The following is a 15,617-nucleotide window of genomic DNA, read 5'->3' on the forward strand; positions in this document are numbered from 1 at the left end:
TAAACCTTAGCTCTCAGTTTATAATCCATCATGGATGGATGACAAGATAGAACGTTAATCAGTATAGGACTGCTGCTTACTGGCTTGTTCTCCCTAGCCTGCTTAGCTGCCTCTTTTTCCTGACTTCCTCCCCACCCCTCCTTGCCCCTCTTCTTTTTTTCTTTTCTTTTTTTTCGGAGCTGAGAACCGAACCCAGGGCCTTGCGCTTACTAGGCAAGCGCTCTACCACTGAGCTAAATCCCCAACCCTCTCCTCCTTTTTTTAAATATCTAAATGTTCACTGGGATAGTTCCCACTTGTGAATCAGGTGCTTTCAGTACTGCTTCTCCTGGAGGAGCATCCTATCAGCTTTGCTTTTTCTTCTGTGGGCTGACAGGACAGTAAACTAGCCAACATGCAAGAACTGCTGTTTGTACATGCTAAAAGCCATGGGGATTTGACAGCATCATGGGCATTTTATACCCATAAAGTAGGAATCATTTCCTCTTCTGGAGAGAGATGAGGGAGAGCCTTTGTGAAAAGCTACCTGCTCCTACTGTCTCCTAGACAGGGTTTCACTATGTAGCCCTGGCTGTCTTGGAACTAACTATGTAGACAAGGCTGGCCTCAAAAATCTAAGGTCCACTCTATTTCTCTAGAGTTTAGGTTAAAAGCATGTGCCCATATGCTGGGCTCAGTTGTTTTTTTGTTTTTTTTTTTTTGTTGTTGTTGTTGTTTGTTTTTTGTTTTTGGTTTTTTTTTTTTTTTTTTTGGAGCTGGGGACCGAACCCAGGGCCTTGCGCTTCCTAGGTAAGCGCTCTACCACTGAGCTAAATCCCCAGCTGTTTTTTTTTTTTTAAACACAGTCTGCAGGCCTACCTGCCTGGGTTTGGGTGGTCTTGGCCAATTAACATTCAAGAAACTGTCTTACAGACACACTTATAAGCCAGTCTGATAGAGGCAATTCTTTTTTTTTTTTTTTTTTTTTTGGTTCTTTTTTTCGGAGCTGGGGACCGAACCCAGGGCCTTGCGCTTCCTAGGTAAGCGCTCTACCACTGAGCTAAATCCCCAGCCCCGAGGCAATTCTTAAAAGTGAAATTTTCTCTTCCCAGATAAGTAAAGTTAACAATATTAGCACTCACAAGTCTACCCTTGGCCAACTTGGTATAAAACTTCCACTTTTAAACCTCCTTAGGAGGCTGGGTCTAGAGGGTTGAATTTATGGAGCCAACCTAGGCTTTGTAGTGGCTTTCAAAACAGCTGAGCTGTAGCAACACTGTCTCCAAGAGTAAATCTTGGAGATAATGATGGAAATTTTCAAGAATCCATGATGAAGTAGTCCTAAGTCTATAGAGGGTTACATTACTTTGTATAATAGTTTCTACAGGATTATTTCATTGTTGTTTTTCTCTTACTAATCAAACTGCTCTGTTTCCTTACAGATGCATTATGTTCAAGATAAGCTATTTGTGGGCCTAGAACATGCTGTGCCCACTTTTAATGTTAAGGAGAAAGTGGAAGGTCCAGGCTGCTCTTATTTGCAACACATTCAGATCGAAACTGGTGCCAAAGTCTTCCTACGAGGCAAAGGCTCCGGCTGCATTGAGCCAGCCTCAGGCCGAGAAGCTTTTGAACCCATGTATATTTATATCAGGTATGGATAAAACAGGATATACAAGTCCTTGTCAGTAATTACAGGCTGAAATAGTTCATTGAAAATAAAAAGGAAATTTGTTAATAATGAGAAATCTGATGTGGTTAAAGCCTGCACGCAGATGTCGGAACAGGAGAATCAGGATTCCAAGGTCTTTTGTAGCTTGTTTTTGCTCTTTTGTGGGTTTTTCTTATTTCTACTCTTATTTCCTCAGTTTCCCCTTAACAGTAGGTAAGAGAGGAACACAGATAGAGGGAGAGAGATAAGAGTTTTTCTAAATCTTAAATCTTTCTCTTTGTTTCTTTGACCATGTCTGCTAGCAAACTGTAACCAACTTCTCCCTAAAGAACCAACAAACACTGACCCTCGTCTATCAGGGCTCTGAAAAGTTCTCAGAATTCTATATATCACAATCGCAGCAATGTCTGCAAATGGCAAAACCATTGTAGGGGAATGCTAGGATGTTGAGGTGGGAATGGATGGGGAGTGGGAGCATCTTCATAGAAGCAGGGAGGAGTGGGGAATGGGAGAGGGGGGAAAATGTTTTGCTTACACATATACTGTGTGTGTACCTGGTGTAGGAAGAGGCCAGGAGAGGGTACTGAAGTTACCTGTGACTGGAGTTAAGGATGGTTTTTAAGCTACCATATGGGTGTTGTGAATCTAATTTTCCTCTGTAAGAGCAGTAACTGCTCTTAATTGCTGAAACATTTCTCTAGTACTTCTATTGTCTCTTTATGTCAAAAGAACCATTATCCAGAGAATGGTACTATAAAATAGCAAAGACTTACGTTGCTGGGATGGGGTAGGGGAGTAGCAAATCCCTTTAATCCTACTAGCACACGGGGATACAGAGGCAGGTGGATCTTTGCGTTTGAGGCTAGCCTAATTTACACAGTTCTAGGACAGCCAGAGCTACATAGTGACACCCTATCTCAAACCACAAACAAAATAAGCTTATCTTTATATTCATTCCTATTTAATGACTTCAGTGTGCTAGATTTTAGCTTTAATGAATATTCCAAGGTAAGTGTGCCCACAAGCATAAACACAAGTCTCTAACTTCGTTCTCTGATTTTGTGGTTTATTCTTATTTATAGTCATCCCAAACCTGAAGGCCTGGCTGCTGCCAAGAAGCTCTGCGAGAATCTCTTACAAACAGTGAGTTTGTGTGTTGCTGGGGGTGGAAATCAGGGTCTAGGTACACACTTATATATTCTAGCACTGACCTATAACCAGACTGGACTTTGGCATGGTCTTTAAAAGTAAATTAAGATTTAATTCTATTAAATTTAGTGAGCTCTCTGCAACACAGAGAGTAGATCAACTTTACATATAGTGATGGTGACTGCTGGGTAATTTTATGTGAACTTGACACAGCATAGGGTCATCAGAGAGAGCAAGCCTCAGAAAATGCCTCGCTAAGATTGACCACAGGCAACCTGTAGTACATTTTTATTATTATTAATAAATTATGTATTTACATTCTGATGGAAGCTTTCCCTCCTTCCTCTCCTCCCTTCACCTCCATCCACCCTCTCCTGACTCCTCCCATGGATATCAACCAACCTTGGAGTATCAAGTTTCAGGAAGAGTAGGGGCATCTACTATTAAGGCTGGACAGTGCAGCCCAGATAGGGGTAAGGGGTTCAAAGGCAGGTAAATATAGTTAGAGATCGCTCTCTCCAGCTCCAGCTGTAGGAGTTCCACGTGAGAACCCAGCTGAACATGTGTTACACATGTGCAGCGGTCCTGGGTCCATCCCATGCACATACTCTAGTTGGCAATTCAATCTCTGTGATGCCCTATGGGTTTAGGATATTTGATTCTGTAGGTTTTCTTGTGTCTCCTTAACTCCTGGCTTCTTCAAGTTCTTCCTCCCCCTCTTCACAAGAGATTCCCCAAGCTCCTCCTTAATGTTTGGCTATGGGTCTTGGAATGACTTTGTTCCAGATTGAGTGGTTTGGTTGTTTAGAATTGTGCTTCCTGCTGATGTATGGAATTTACATACAATTTAGTAGTCCCTTTAACTCACTGAATCAGTGCATCAGAGGAAATATTTTAATTCTCCATTGCTTTAATTTAGTATATAATGGTATTCTAAACATGAAGTCACTTGGGACTGACCTTTATTAACTTTCTTTTACTCATTTTTCTAGGTTCATGCTGAGTATTCTAGATTTGTGAATCAAATAAATACTGCTGTACCATTACCAGGTGTGTATGGCTTTAAGTGTCAAGATATTTTGGTACCGATGTTTATGTAAGTGTGATCCTTGAGGCTAGACTAGTTGTGCCAGGGCACTGGTGGTGGTCCTTTCAACTTAGAGTAATTTAGAAAGCCATTCTTGCCTCAGTGTTTATCTTCCTAGGTGTTGTTTAATAATCAGGTAAAATGTTTCATTTTGCTGCAGCTGATTAAACGCTTTTTTTCTTCCCCCTCAGGCTATACACAACCCTCTGCTATAAGTAGTATCCCTCCTCAACCACCATATTATCCATCCAATGGCTATCAGTCTGGTTACCCTGTTGTTCCCCCTCCTCAGCAGCCAGTTCAGCCTCCGTATGGAGTACCAAGCATAGTGCCACCAGCTGTTTCATTGGCACCAGGAGTCTTGCCAGCATTACCTACTGGAGTCCCACCTGTGCCAACACAGTATCCGATAACACAAGTGCAACCTCCAGCTAGCACTGGACAGGTAGGATGCCAGGATATGTAATACGCTATTGAGGAAAGGGTGCTTTCTAGAAATTAGTCCTATTCTGGTTTTTGCCCTGTTGTCTTCTGTGTCCCTATGCCAACTCACTGAGGACTTTGGGATAATATCTTCTCCCATTTCCACAGGTTTTTTTTTTTTTTTTTTTTTTTTTTTTTTTTTTAGCTTCATATGCCCCCAATTAGTTGTATCTCATGAGGTCATTGGCAGACTTTGTATAAAACACTTAGTGACGAATGTTCTAGACTGTGAGGGCTCTACAGCCTCTGTCATAGTGCTCTTGTTGCTGTACAAAAGCTGTAGAAAACACTAATGAATGTGAGTGCATTCGTTAATTATGATATATAAGTGGCAGGTCAGTGTGAGTTCCTGCTCTCCAGCACACACCTCTTAGTGCTTGGAACCAAACAGGTCTTTTTATCTTTTTAATGTGTATTTATTTTCATATATTTGTATGTATGTGTGTGTATATATGTATGTATGTGTGTGTATGTCATATGCATGCACCACGTGTATGTGTATTTATGCTGTAGCAGCTAGAAGAGAGGTCAGATACCCAAAATCTGGAGTTAAAGTGCATGTAAGATTCTAGCTGTTTCTGGAAACTAAACCTGGGGTCACTGCAAGAGTACCAAGGCTCTTAACCTCTGAGCCATCTCTCCAGCCCATATTTGTTTTTTATGATGTGGATTGTTGTGTGCATGCGTGCCACTGCGCATGTGAGGAGGTCACAGGGCACTGTGTAAGAGTGGAAGTGGGTTCTTTGTTTCTTTCAATTCTGTAAGCTTCAGACTAAGTTCCAGAGCTGAACTTAGGTCATCAGACTCCGTGACAGAAGTGGTCTTACGTAATCCATGCTGGCCTTAAATGTCTGAAATTCCTGTCTTCACCTCCCATTTTGGTTCGCTCTGAGCTCTCTAGTCTCATCTTAGCAATAAACATTTCAGTGACTGGGAAAAGCTCAGCCACTCAAGTATCTACCATACAAGTATGAAGAAGTATGAAGACTTGAGTTTGAAGCCATGTAAAAAGATCTGAATGAAGGACTGGGCATGGTGGGTAGAGGCCAGCAAAGGCTACATAGTGAAACTCTGTCTCAAAAATATATAATAACAAAAATTTAAAAAGAAATCTAGGTGTGATAGCATGTGTTTATGATATTAATGGTAGAAGGCATAGACAGGTTGATCCTGTGGCCCTCTGGACAGCTTAGCTTGATTGGAGAGTTTCAGGTCAGCAAGAAACTGCATATCAACAAAAAACAAACAAAAAAACCCAAAAAACTCACCACCAACAAAGTAAAACCAGCCTGAGGCGTGAGAGGTGGCTCAGAGGTTAAAGTGCTTTCAGTTTTTGCAGAGGACCTGATCTTGGTTCCCTATTAGGCTTTCACAGTCACCTGCAATCCCAGTTCCATGGGATTTTCTGTCTCTTCCTACCTGTGGATGGTGCTTGAGGGTAGGATTTTCTGTGGGTGTGCAGGTGTCTGGATGCTGTAGGAGCTGTGACTATCCTAGAATTTGTTCTGTAAAGCAGGTTGGTCTTAAACTCACTGAGATCCACTTGCTTTCTACCTCTGAATTAAAGGAATGTGCCACCTCCAACAGCTGTATAGTGCAGTTTGCAGAAAGCTGAGTTGTTAAACAAGTAGCTTTCCTCTTCAATGGAAGGGATATGCATGTTGCCTGTTTTCTACCCAGAAGGCTGTGAGTGGATACCTAATGCTATTCTATGGAGCCAGCCTTTCCTTGAATCCCCCCCAGTCCTGAGCAATGCTCCTGAGTCAGTGGAACCATCTTTATCTTATTACAATTCCTCCATCCCTAGGCTCTTACCATGAACAGTTTCTCTGTCAATGGAAGCCAAAGATTTATTGCGATAGTTGTCATCCGAAAACTTTTTCTCAAAGTTTGATTGTGTTTAAATATGTAACTTGTTGTAAACTGTTAAAGATAGCTAAGGCATTTAAGGTAAGAGACCTTATAATGATCAAATCTTTTACAGTGCTCAGAACTATGCTTACAGTCAGGCAAAGTACAAATGTTTTACTTTTTAACTTTTATAAGCAGGAGCTTTATTACAATGCAAGTAACTAAATCAGGGATGGTTACTAGATGGTCCTCAAAAATCCTCAGAAGTAGTGGTTCATATGACATTTTTTTTTTTTTTTTTTCGGAGCTGGGGACCGAACCCAGGGCCTTGCGCTTCCTAGGCAAGCGCTCTACCACTGAGCTAAATCCCCAACCCCCATATGACATTTTTTAACAGTTTAATGATTGATCCAAGCTAACTAGCTTTATCAGTTGAACATCAGCCTTAATAAAATAAGGAATTTTACCTTTATTACTAAAACTTCATTTTTAAATTTATATTCTTAGGCAACATAAAATTCTTTAATAAAAATGTAAATACACATAGATGAATTTTTTTTTTTTTCTTTTTTTCAGAGCTGGGGACCAAACCCAGGGCCTTGCGCTTGCTAGGCAAGCGCTCTACCACTGAGCTAAATCCCCAACCCCCCGAATTTTTTTTTTAAAAGGAGTAAATTATAATCTAATAGTAATACGTGTTTCTCAAATTCCTTTGGAGGCCAAAGGGAGTTAACATTCATTAGAAATTTTATTATTTAAAAGTTTTCTCTTAAAGTCACTTTTTGTTACAGGCTAAAATCTGTTATACCAAACCATCCACCAATTAAAGCCTTCCAACAAATTCTTCCTCAATGAAAGTGTTAGGCTTTGACATTGTTTACATTTTTATTTCATTTACAGTATCATCTAGATATATATTTTAATGTTTACATAGAAAGCTCAATCGTTTTCTCCTTAAGGATGTACGATTATTTCTCAGGTACTTCTAAATAATCTGTAACCTCGTAAAAGGATCTTTTTGAGCTCAAAATTAAAATTGTCCTTAATTTTAAAAATCTCAAGTTTGGGGGAGGGGGAATTCAGGACAGAGTTTCTCTGTGTAATCCAGGCTAATCCTTTAACTCTGTAGAGCAGGCTGACCTTGAACTCGGAGATCCCTGTGCCTCTACCTCCCAAGCACTGGGATTAAATGCATGTACCACCATTGCCCAGTAAAAATCCCAGAATTTACTGTAATAAAGCTAGAAGTTTAAATCTTTAAAAATAAATGACCACTGTTAATGTTTTGTATATTTTTAACTTTTGTGCTTACTCTTCCTCTGATAATCAATGGTCTTCTGGAAATCCTCTCTGTTATGGCCACTATGCTATACGATATAAAGGTATTATTTTATTCCAAGCTTCTAATGCATAGTTAGTAATGAATCGATATCAGCTTGACATGAAATTATGGCTGTCTGTGTCCAGGATTTTTTCTGCTATCAGGTATATGGAAATCTGTATTAAGATTTACTGAAGCCATACACAATGCCTTTCCATATCTAGCCAACTACAGAGCACAGCCAAAGGTGTGGCATGGGGCCCCAGGGGCTCCAGTAAAAGTATCAGTATGTCATACAGAGAATTGTAGTTTTCCTTCTATGACTCACTACAGCTAAAAATGATAATGGTCCAACTTGTACTAGCAAATGATTTAATAAGTTTACAGCTGGGTGGTGGTGTCACACACCTTTAATCCCAGTACTTGGGGAAGGTGGTAGCGGGCAGATCTCTTGAGTTTGAGCCCAGCCTGGTCTACACATCAAGTTCCAGGTCAGACAAGGCTATACAGAAGAACCTGTCTTCGGAAAAAAAAGTTTTTATAAAGTATTAACTCATGTTACTAAAATCTCTTACAGTGTACATGGTAAAGCTATTATTGAACACCATAAATACTTAATTGGCAAATTTTTAAAATTAAAAAGGAAGCATATGTGGCTGCACACACATCTATCCCCACATACTACGCTGTATTTAGTTATGCTGTAGGGGAAAACGTGCATGCGTACACAGATATGCCCTAGAGAAGCCAGGAGAGTTAGACATGCTGGAGACGTATAACTTGTCTTCTGGATATCTGGGAAAGAGTGTAGTTTACAATCTGGGATCCTTTGTATCTGTCAGGCCTGACCTACATCCTTCAGAGTATTATGTTTGAGTATCCCAGAGTTTTCTCTCTGAATCATTGCTTCTCATTCCCTAAAACCCATCATTATGAGACCCGTCAATTATACTTTACCCTAGCCTAAGTGACTTCTGTGTTATCTCAGGGCCAAGCCAATCCTGACTCCCATAGGCATTGTGGTTACCATAGTCCTCCTCCCTAGACTTTTATCATGTTTCCAAGTCAACAGTATCCATTTTTTTTTTCCTTTTTCTTTTTTTCGGAGCTGGGAACCGAACCCAGGGCCTTGCGTTTGCTAGGCAAGCGCTCTACGACTGAGCTAAATCCCCAACCCCAAACAGTATCCATTTTTAATGGAAGAAGCCATGTGTACTTTGCAAAGAGTTTCTATGGAAACATGTCTTAAACTTTATTGTACATGTGGGACTGAGTTAATTATCTTCAGGAAACTTTTCCCCAAATTGTGCTGTGATTTATATAGCTAAAAGAAACCACCATGGGCAAATGCCAAGTTTGGCCCAGAACCTGCTGTGTTGGGCTAGACCTACTAAGAAAGAGCTGCTGAGTTTCAGTCTTACCTACATTGTGTCACTGCTGTCTGTGACATCCTCACAGTCCCCAGGTTGCACTTTAAAAAATAATGCCTTTTCTCCTGCCCAAAGCATTTTTCCCTAAAGGAGACATATGTTAGATGAGGTCTTGGGACTAATCAATGGAAAGGGCCTGCCTGATAAATGAAATCTCAAGATGATTCCCACTTTAATGCATCTGACCGGGGCAGTATCTCAGAGTCCTCCAGACAACTGAAAAGTCCTGAAATAGACAGCAACAACAACAACAACACCTCATCAGGAAGAAATGCCTGCAGAGTATGCCTTTTAGAGGCTGACCCCAAAATGATGATCACTAACTTTATTGCATGTTAACTCTCAGCTTGCAGTGCAGAATCCCAATGCTGTTTGTCAGGGGGTGTCAGAACACCATCTAAGATTGGAGTCTGAGGAGACGTCACAGAATCGTTTGTGGATTATGCTTTCTTGCCCCTTTCCAGCATAGGGATAGGAATGCGCTTACCTCAGATCATTCTTACAGCTGGCTGTTACTATTTGTTCCATGTGTGGCTTGTCCTTGTGATTGTACACTCATGTGACTTAACCTCAGAGTGTAAACTGCCTACTACTTTGTATAGAGTTGGATATTGCATGAGAATCGCCTCATTTTTAGGGTCTATAGACTCTTCCGGGTCCCACTGCCTTTAGCATGGTAAACAAGTAGGGACCTGAAGTCAGCTATGAGATGAGAGGGTCGGACCCTCACAAGGAGGTGAGAATAATGGGACAGAAGCCACAGAACCCTTTTCTTTGTATTGAACGTGTGCATTGTATTTTAAAGAATATGGAAGAGCACAGTATTTAAATCACAGCTATTCAATTGCTTCCAAGTTGTTTGTGATTATAAGCCCTGGACTCCAGAAGAGACTGTATGAAGTATGGGACAGAAATCTAAAGGAATGTTGAAAAGGCATATAAACTAGGAGAAAAGTTCCCCATTCAGTTGGCTCACTTGAGCATTAATTCAGACTGTTATCAAAATGTTTAAGAAAGGTAAGGACAGTATTAATCAAGAGGGAGGAGATGGCTAATTCCTTGAACGAGTATAAACTGAATGGTCAAACCTTAGAATTGTAAAAGAAAAAAATGACATCTTCCCTGTTTAGGCAAAATTGAAAATAATAGCAGCCTGCTTTGATAGTTATTCCCGTGACAACTTTATGCACACCCTCACTCCCCAAGGAGGCTTTCTTTGTATAGCCCTCTAGTCTAGGTTGTATAGCCCTCTAGTCTAGGTTGTATAGCCCTCTAGTCTAGGTTGTATAGCCCTCTAGTCTAGGTTGTATAGCCCTCTAGTCTAGGTTGGCCTCCAACTCAGGAATACCTCTGTATCTGTTTTCCGGTGTTCTGTGGTTAAAGGTGTGTGCCACCACAACCAGGTCCCTCAGTCTCCTTATTAGAGCCTCCTTAGATAAGTATCCTTCATTGTCTGAAATGTCCCTGAAGCATGGAGTGAGGAATTTGATAATCTAATCTTAAATATATCCAACTCCTGGTAAGGATTCAGGGGAGCATGTGAAAGCTAAGTTTATAAGTTTACAATCTAGACAAGCTAGGGTATGAAGTTTGTTTCCCAGTTCTTCCCTTGCCTCATAAGCTGCACTTGGTATTTCCTATACACTAGCCAGTCTATTTAAAACTCCAGAAGGAAAGTCAGCCTTGCATAGTCTCCACATACTATCTCAAGAGGCAAGAACAATTGTGTGGATTTGACCATTGCTGTATTATATTACCCCTATTAACAATCAGTGTTTAAGAGTATCATAGAACTCTATGGATTTTCAAATTTCATTCGCAGGTACTACTGAATTTATGATTCCAAAGATTATCTAACTTTCCTCCCATTCAGATACTTATTTATTTATGGTTCATCTAAGTGTATAGGAGAGATAGTCATCAGTCTATCAATGTTTTTCCCTCAGCTTGACAGGTGGAACTAACTGCTTTGATTCATAAGCTCTTAAATATTTCAGATTTTGCTTATGTTGTAGGATTATTTCTAGCAATAGGCTCATACTCCTGGACACGCTAACCTTTTTGGTTTTATTGGAGAAAGAAACAAACAAGCTGATAACATTATCCTCTGCCCTATTATTAACTTCGCCGGAAGACGAACAAGTGTGCGTCTGTTATTGAGGATGGTTCCACTGAAACATTGTAGATTCCCCTTTGCCTTCTCTGGCCTTGGCTGTCAAAGAGGAGGCAGAGGTGGGGGAAGCAGTGAAAGTTACTAGAGAGATAGCAGATCTAGCTAAAGGGCAAAAGGAGATATCAACCTTATCAGAAGTCATCTGGGAACAAAGTTTTAAGGCTCAAGTGTGCCAAAGGAGAAATTATTCTATGAAACACACACAGAGCCCTGGGTCACCAGAGAATCTTCTTTCTGGCAGTGCTAGTTACTTTGATCTGTACGTCTGTGGAGAGTGTCTCTGAACATGTCTTTAGATCTAATGTTTCTCATCTTCTTTCTTCAACTTGTAATTGGACAGATTCAGTTCCTATTATGTTCACTAATAATTTCGTATTTATGACTGGACCTTGGGACAGTATTAGAATCATTAAGTCTTCTAAAGAAGGGACAGTGTTGGGGTTGGGGATTTAGCTCAGCGGTAGAGCACTTGCCTAGCAAGCGCAAGGCCCTGGGTTCGGTCCCCAGCACCAAAAAAAAGAAAAAAGAAAGAAAAGAAAAAAAAAAAGAAGGGACATTGTTTAATTTTTATATGGGATTTTATATGGGAAGTGGGATCACTTCCCACTTGAATAGGACATCATAACATTTATATTCCTATTAAAGGCATATATAGACTTAAGTTTTAGAAGATACCAGACTACTAATCATATGGGTCTCTTTTTCAAGCTATTGTATTATATTGATTTTTCTGATCAGTATAAACATAGTTTGGTGGCAGAGTATTATACACCGTACTTTCATAAATCAAGTGACAATTAGATTTACTTACATCTCAAAACCACTATGCATATCCCATTATTAAAAAATAAAAAGGGGGAGATGTGGGGACATGATCCAAGAATGGAGTATCTAAGATTTCTGAGTGCTTGTAAGAACACTCCAAGAAAACAAAGACAAGAGTCTTGTGACCTCAGATTCTTCAAAAACATGGGCTTGTTCTTGGATTATGCTTTCAAGCCCTTCCCAGGTGTAGTGGATACATAGGAGTGAATTTATATTATTTAGATTATTTATTAAATTTAGGTTACTTATTAAAACTGGCTATTGTTACTTGTTTATATACGTCTTTAGAAAACATTCTTACCATGTAAGACTTCTCTGTCACATGTGGCTTGCTCATGTGATTGAACACTTTAATCATGTGACTCCTCTTAACTCTCTAAGTATAAATTGTCAGATGCTTTGAATAAAGTTGGTTATTGCATTAGACTTTAGTCTACCTCATTTATTGACTTCCTTCTCCCAGGTCCCACAGTCTCCATAGCCATTAACAAAGAATGGAGGGGGATAAAAGCACACCTGAAATAGGAAACAGTATAATGTTGTTTTGCCATGCTAAGGATTGTCTTTTTCCTTTTGGATCAGTTATCTGGATAAAAGACGGTATATATGAATATTTAATCACTTGAATGGAGGGTATTTTGTGAGACTAATCAGTCCAGACACAATATGGATTTTAGCATAATTAAGGCTTCTTAAAAGTTCTAATAATGGAAACAGTAGTTGTATATAGATGCAAAAGGGAATACCTGATGGTATTGTTTACTAAAGTTGATATCATTGTACCTAGAATAATGATGTTACCAGTGGTTTAGAAAAATAAGCTCTGGGGTTGGGGATTTAGCTCAGTGGTAGAGCACTTGCCTAGCACGTGCAAGGCCCTGGGTTCGGTCCCCAGCTCTGAAAAAAAAAAAGAAAGAAAAAAAAAAGAAAAATAAGCTCTGGCTGGGAGGTGGTGGCACATTCCTTTATCCCAGCTCTTTGGAGGCAGAGCTAGCCAGCCTAGTGTACAGAGTGAGTTCTAGGAAAGCCAGGGCTACCCAGAGAGAAACTGTCTTGAAAAAGCAAAGCAGGGGGCTGGAGAGATGGCTCAGGGGTTAAGAGCACTGACTGCTCTTCCAGTGGTCCTGAGTTCAAATCCCAGCAACCACATGGTTGCTCACAACCATCTGTAATGATGTCCTCATCTGGTCTGTCTGAAGAAAGCAACAGTGTACTCACATACATAGAATAAATAAATCTTTAAAAATAAAAGAAAGAAAAAAGAAAAAACAAAGCAAAAGAACCTTTGGTTTTATGTGACCCGTGGCAGTCAACAAAAACAATCTCTTGAACCATCTGTTCGTGATCTCAATGAGAAAAATGTGTGTGGCATAGGAGTCACTCAGAAGCACTATGCACAAATAACAGTAGATAAGTTCCCCTGCTCTTTAGACCATTAGAGGTAGAGATCATGCTACCCCTGTGCTAAGATTGAAGGTTTGGACCTCCACTGCCTGGCTTTTTCATTCTTATCTCACACAGATGGTTCCTGCCAGCTATGATGCTTGCAGGTACCCTTCAACCCAGCCACCTTTCATTCTTTCTTGATAAGGCTAACTTATCTCATTAAATCTTACCTCAGGAGATAGGCCAAATTGCTGTTTCATTTTGTGTGTTATTGATGAAGAAATGAAGATACTGAAAAGTCCTTTAGGGAATATGATTTAAGACAAAGTCTTTAACTCCTGTGTATAACAGTCTTAGAGTCCAATTTTATCAGGTATAGACAAAGGTCGTATAAGTACCATCGATAAAATAAATAACAAAATAGAATTTTAGGGAAAATTTGGCTTTCTAGCCCATCTGTGTGTTATCTACAAACCTCAGTTGCAAGGGAAAGACGAAATTGGAAAATGATAATGGATTAATGGTGGGTCCTTCTGTGTGGGCCTTTTCTAGTGGACCCATGCCAGAATAAACTGTAGCCTTAAACCATTGCCTAGCTATATACCTGTGGGCTATGAGCACTGATGGTTGTGCAGTTTATACAAAAAAAAAAAAAAAAAAAAAAAAAAGGTCGTTAGTGGCTAGTGAGATAACACAGCGATTAAAGAGTTTTTGCAGTTATATGAGGACCTTAGTTTGGATGACAAACATCAATTATCTTCAGTCAGAAAAAGTGTAAAATTTCTGCACATACCTATAAACCCAGTTCCCCTGGAGGCAGAGACAGAAGGATCCTTTGACTTCTAGCTAGACCAGAAAATCATTTGCAGGTTTAAGGAGATAACCTGCTTCAAAGGAATAGCTGGAAAATGAGAGACATCCAATGCCCTCTCTGGCCCCCAAGTGTGTGCACAGGTGCATGCACTACATGTGTGCATATATGCCACACATGCAGATTTTTAAAAGGCTTAAAATTAAATTTTTATTAATCTCTCAATATTATTTTACATTTTTGATAGTGTCTTTATATGACCTTGGATAACCTGGAACTTGCTAAGTAGATCAGTCCTTGAATTCACAAAGATCTGCTTGCTTCTGCCTCCTAAGTCTAGAAATTAAAGTGCATGTACTATTAAGCACAGCTATTTTTACTTTTTTAACTCTTGAGATTATTTTGTGTGTGTGAATGTTTTGCATGTATGTGTATGTGTTGTGTGGGTGCCTGAAAATGTCAGAACAGGTTGTTGGATCACCTCACTTCTGAGCTGCCATGTGGGTGCTAGGAACTAAAGCAAGGTTCTCAACAACAGCAACACAACAGCTGCCCTTAACTGCCCAGCCGTCTCTCTAGCCCTGGGCTGTTTTACTTTTTTTTTTTTTTCTTTTTCTTTTTTTCAGAGCTGGGGACCGAACAGGGCCTTGCGCTTGCTAGGCAAGCACTCTACCACTGAGCTAAATCCCCAACCCCTCCCAACCCCTTTTCATTCTGAAGAAGGATCCAGAATTGCTTAGCTTTCAGTTATGTATAGCTCTTTGTATTTGAAATGCAAAATGACACAGTGGATAAAGCTGTGTGGTTACTTGCTGTACAGAAACTCTTTATATATATATTTAAAGGGGGAGCAATGATTGCCTCTCAAAGCATGTGAAGATTAGGCATATATATGTCTGTTAGATTTTTTGAGGCATGCTGCTCTTGCTTTGGAACTCACTGGTCAGTGAATATTGTTCTCCCAGTGCTCCTTATGCCAGGTGCAGCCTGGGAATCAGAGCGGGGCGGGCCGGCTGGAGGGAGGGGGGAGGGAATGTCGGGTCAGTCCTGACACATCCTCACTGTCGAGGTTTGTCCTCAGCATTACTTAGTCATCCAGCCTCTCATACGTTATTCCTCCTTGGTTTCTTTGGTCCTAGAGCCCGATAAGTGCTCCTTTTATTCCTGCTGCTCCTGTCAAAACTGCCTTGCCTGCTGGCCCTCAGCCCCAGCCCCAGCCCCCACTCCCAGCTCAGCCACAATCACAGAAGAGGCGATTCACAGAGGAGCTTCCTGATGAACGGGAATCTGGACTGCTTGGATACCAGGTTAAATGAACACCCACTTGTCCTTTCTTACCTTTTTTTGCCCTTCTGTGTTCTCCCTTAAAATAAGAATTTGCATCCATATCAACTGTCTTATGAGATAGGAGTCTTCCTTCTGGAATCCAGTTAGGTTAGGATTTTATTCT

The 15,617-nt window shown here is 40.3% G+C and overlaps 1 protein-coding gene across 7 annotated transcripts in view; it reads left to right on the plus strand.

Annotated features, from left to right (window-relative positions):
- Positions 1 to 15,617, plus strand: part of Khdc4 (KH domain containing 4, pre-mRNA splicing factor) — a 28,508-nt gene that overhangs the window by 8,860 nt on the left and 4,031 nt on the right. For 3 of the 7 annotated variants that reach the window (XR_015665548.1, NM_001399238.1, XM_087627251.1), the window contains 5 exon segments: positions 1,422 to 1,633; positions 2,734 to 2,794; positions 3,793 to 3,850; positions 4,079 to 4,332; positions 15,307 to 15,474. Coding sequence is in view for 2 of the 7 variants with exons in the window: in NM_001399238.1 (NP_001386167.1) it covers positions 1,422 to 1,633; positions 2,734 to 2,794; positions 3,793 to 3,850; positions 4,079 to 4,332; positions 15,307 to 15,474 (753 nt within the window). In the remaining 5 variants the exon portion in view is untranslated. 7 annotated transcript variants of the gene reach the window in all.

This window comes from Rattus norvegicus, chromosome 2, assembly GCF_021556685.1.
Source record: "Rattus norvegicus strain SHRSP/BbbUtx chromosome 2, alternate assembly SHRSP_T2T, whole genome shotgun sequence".
NCBI classification, from domain to species: domain Eukaryota; kingdom Metazoa; phylum Chordata; class Mammalia; order Rodentia; family Muridae; genus Rattus; species Rattus norvegicus.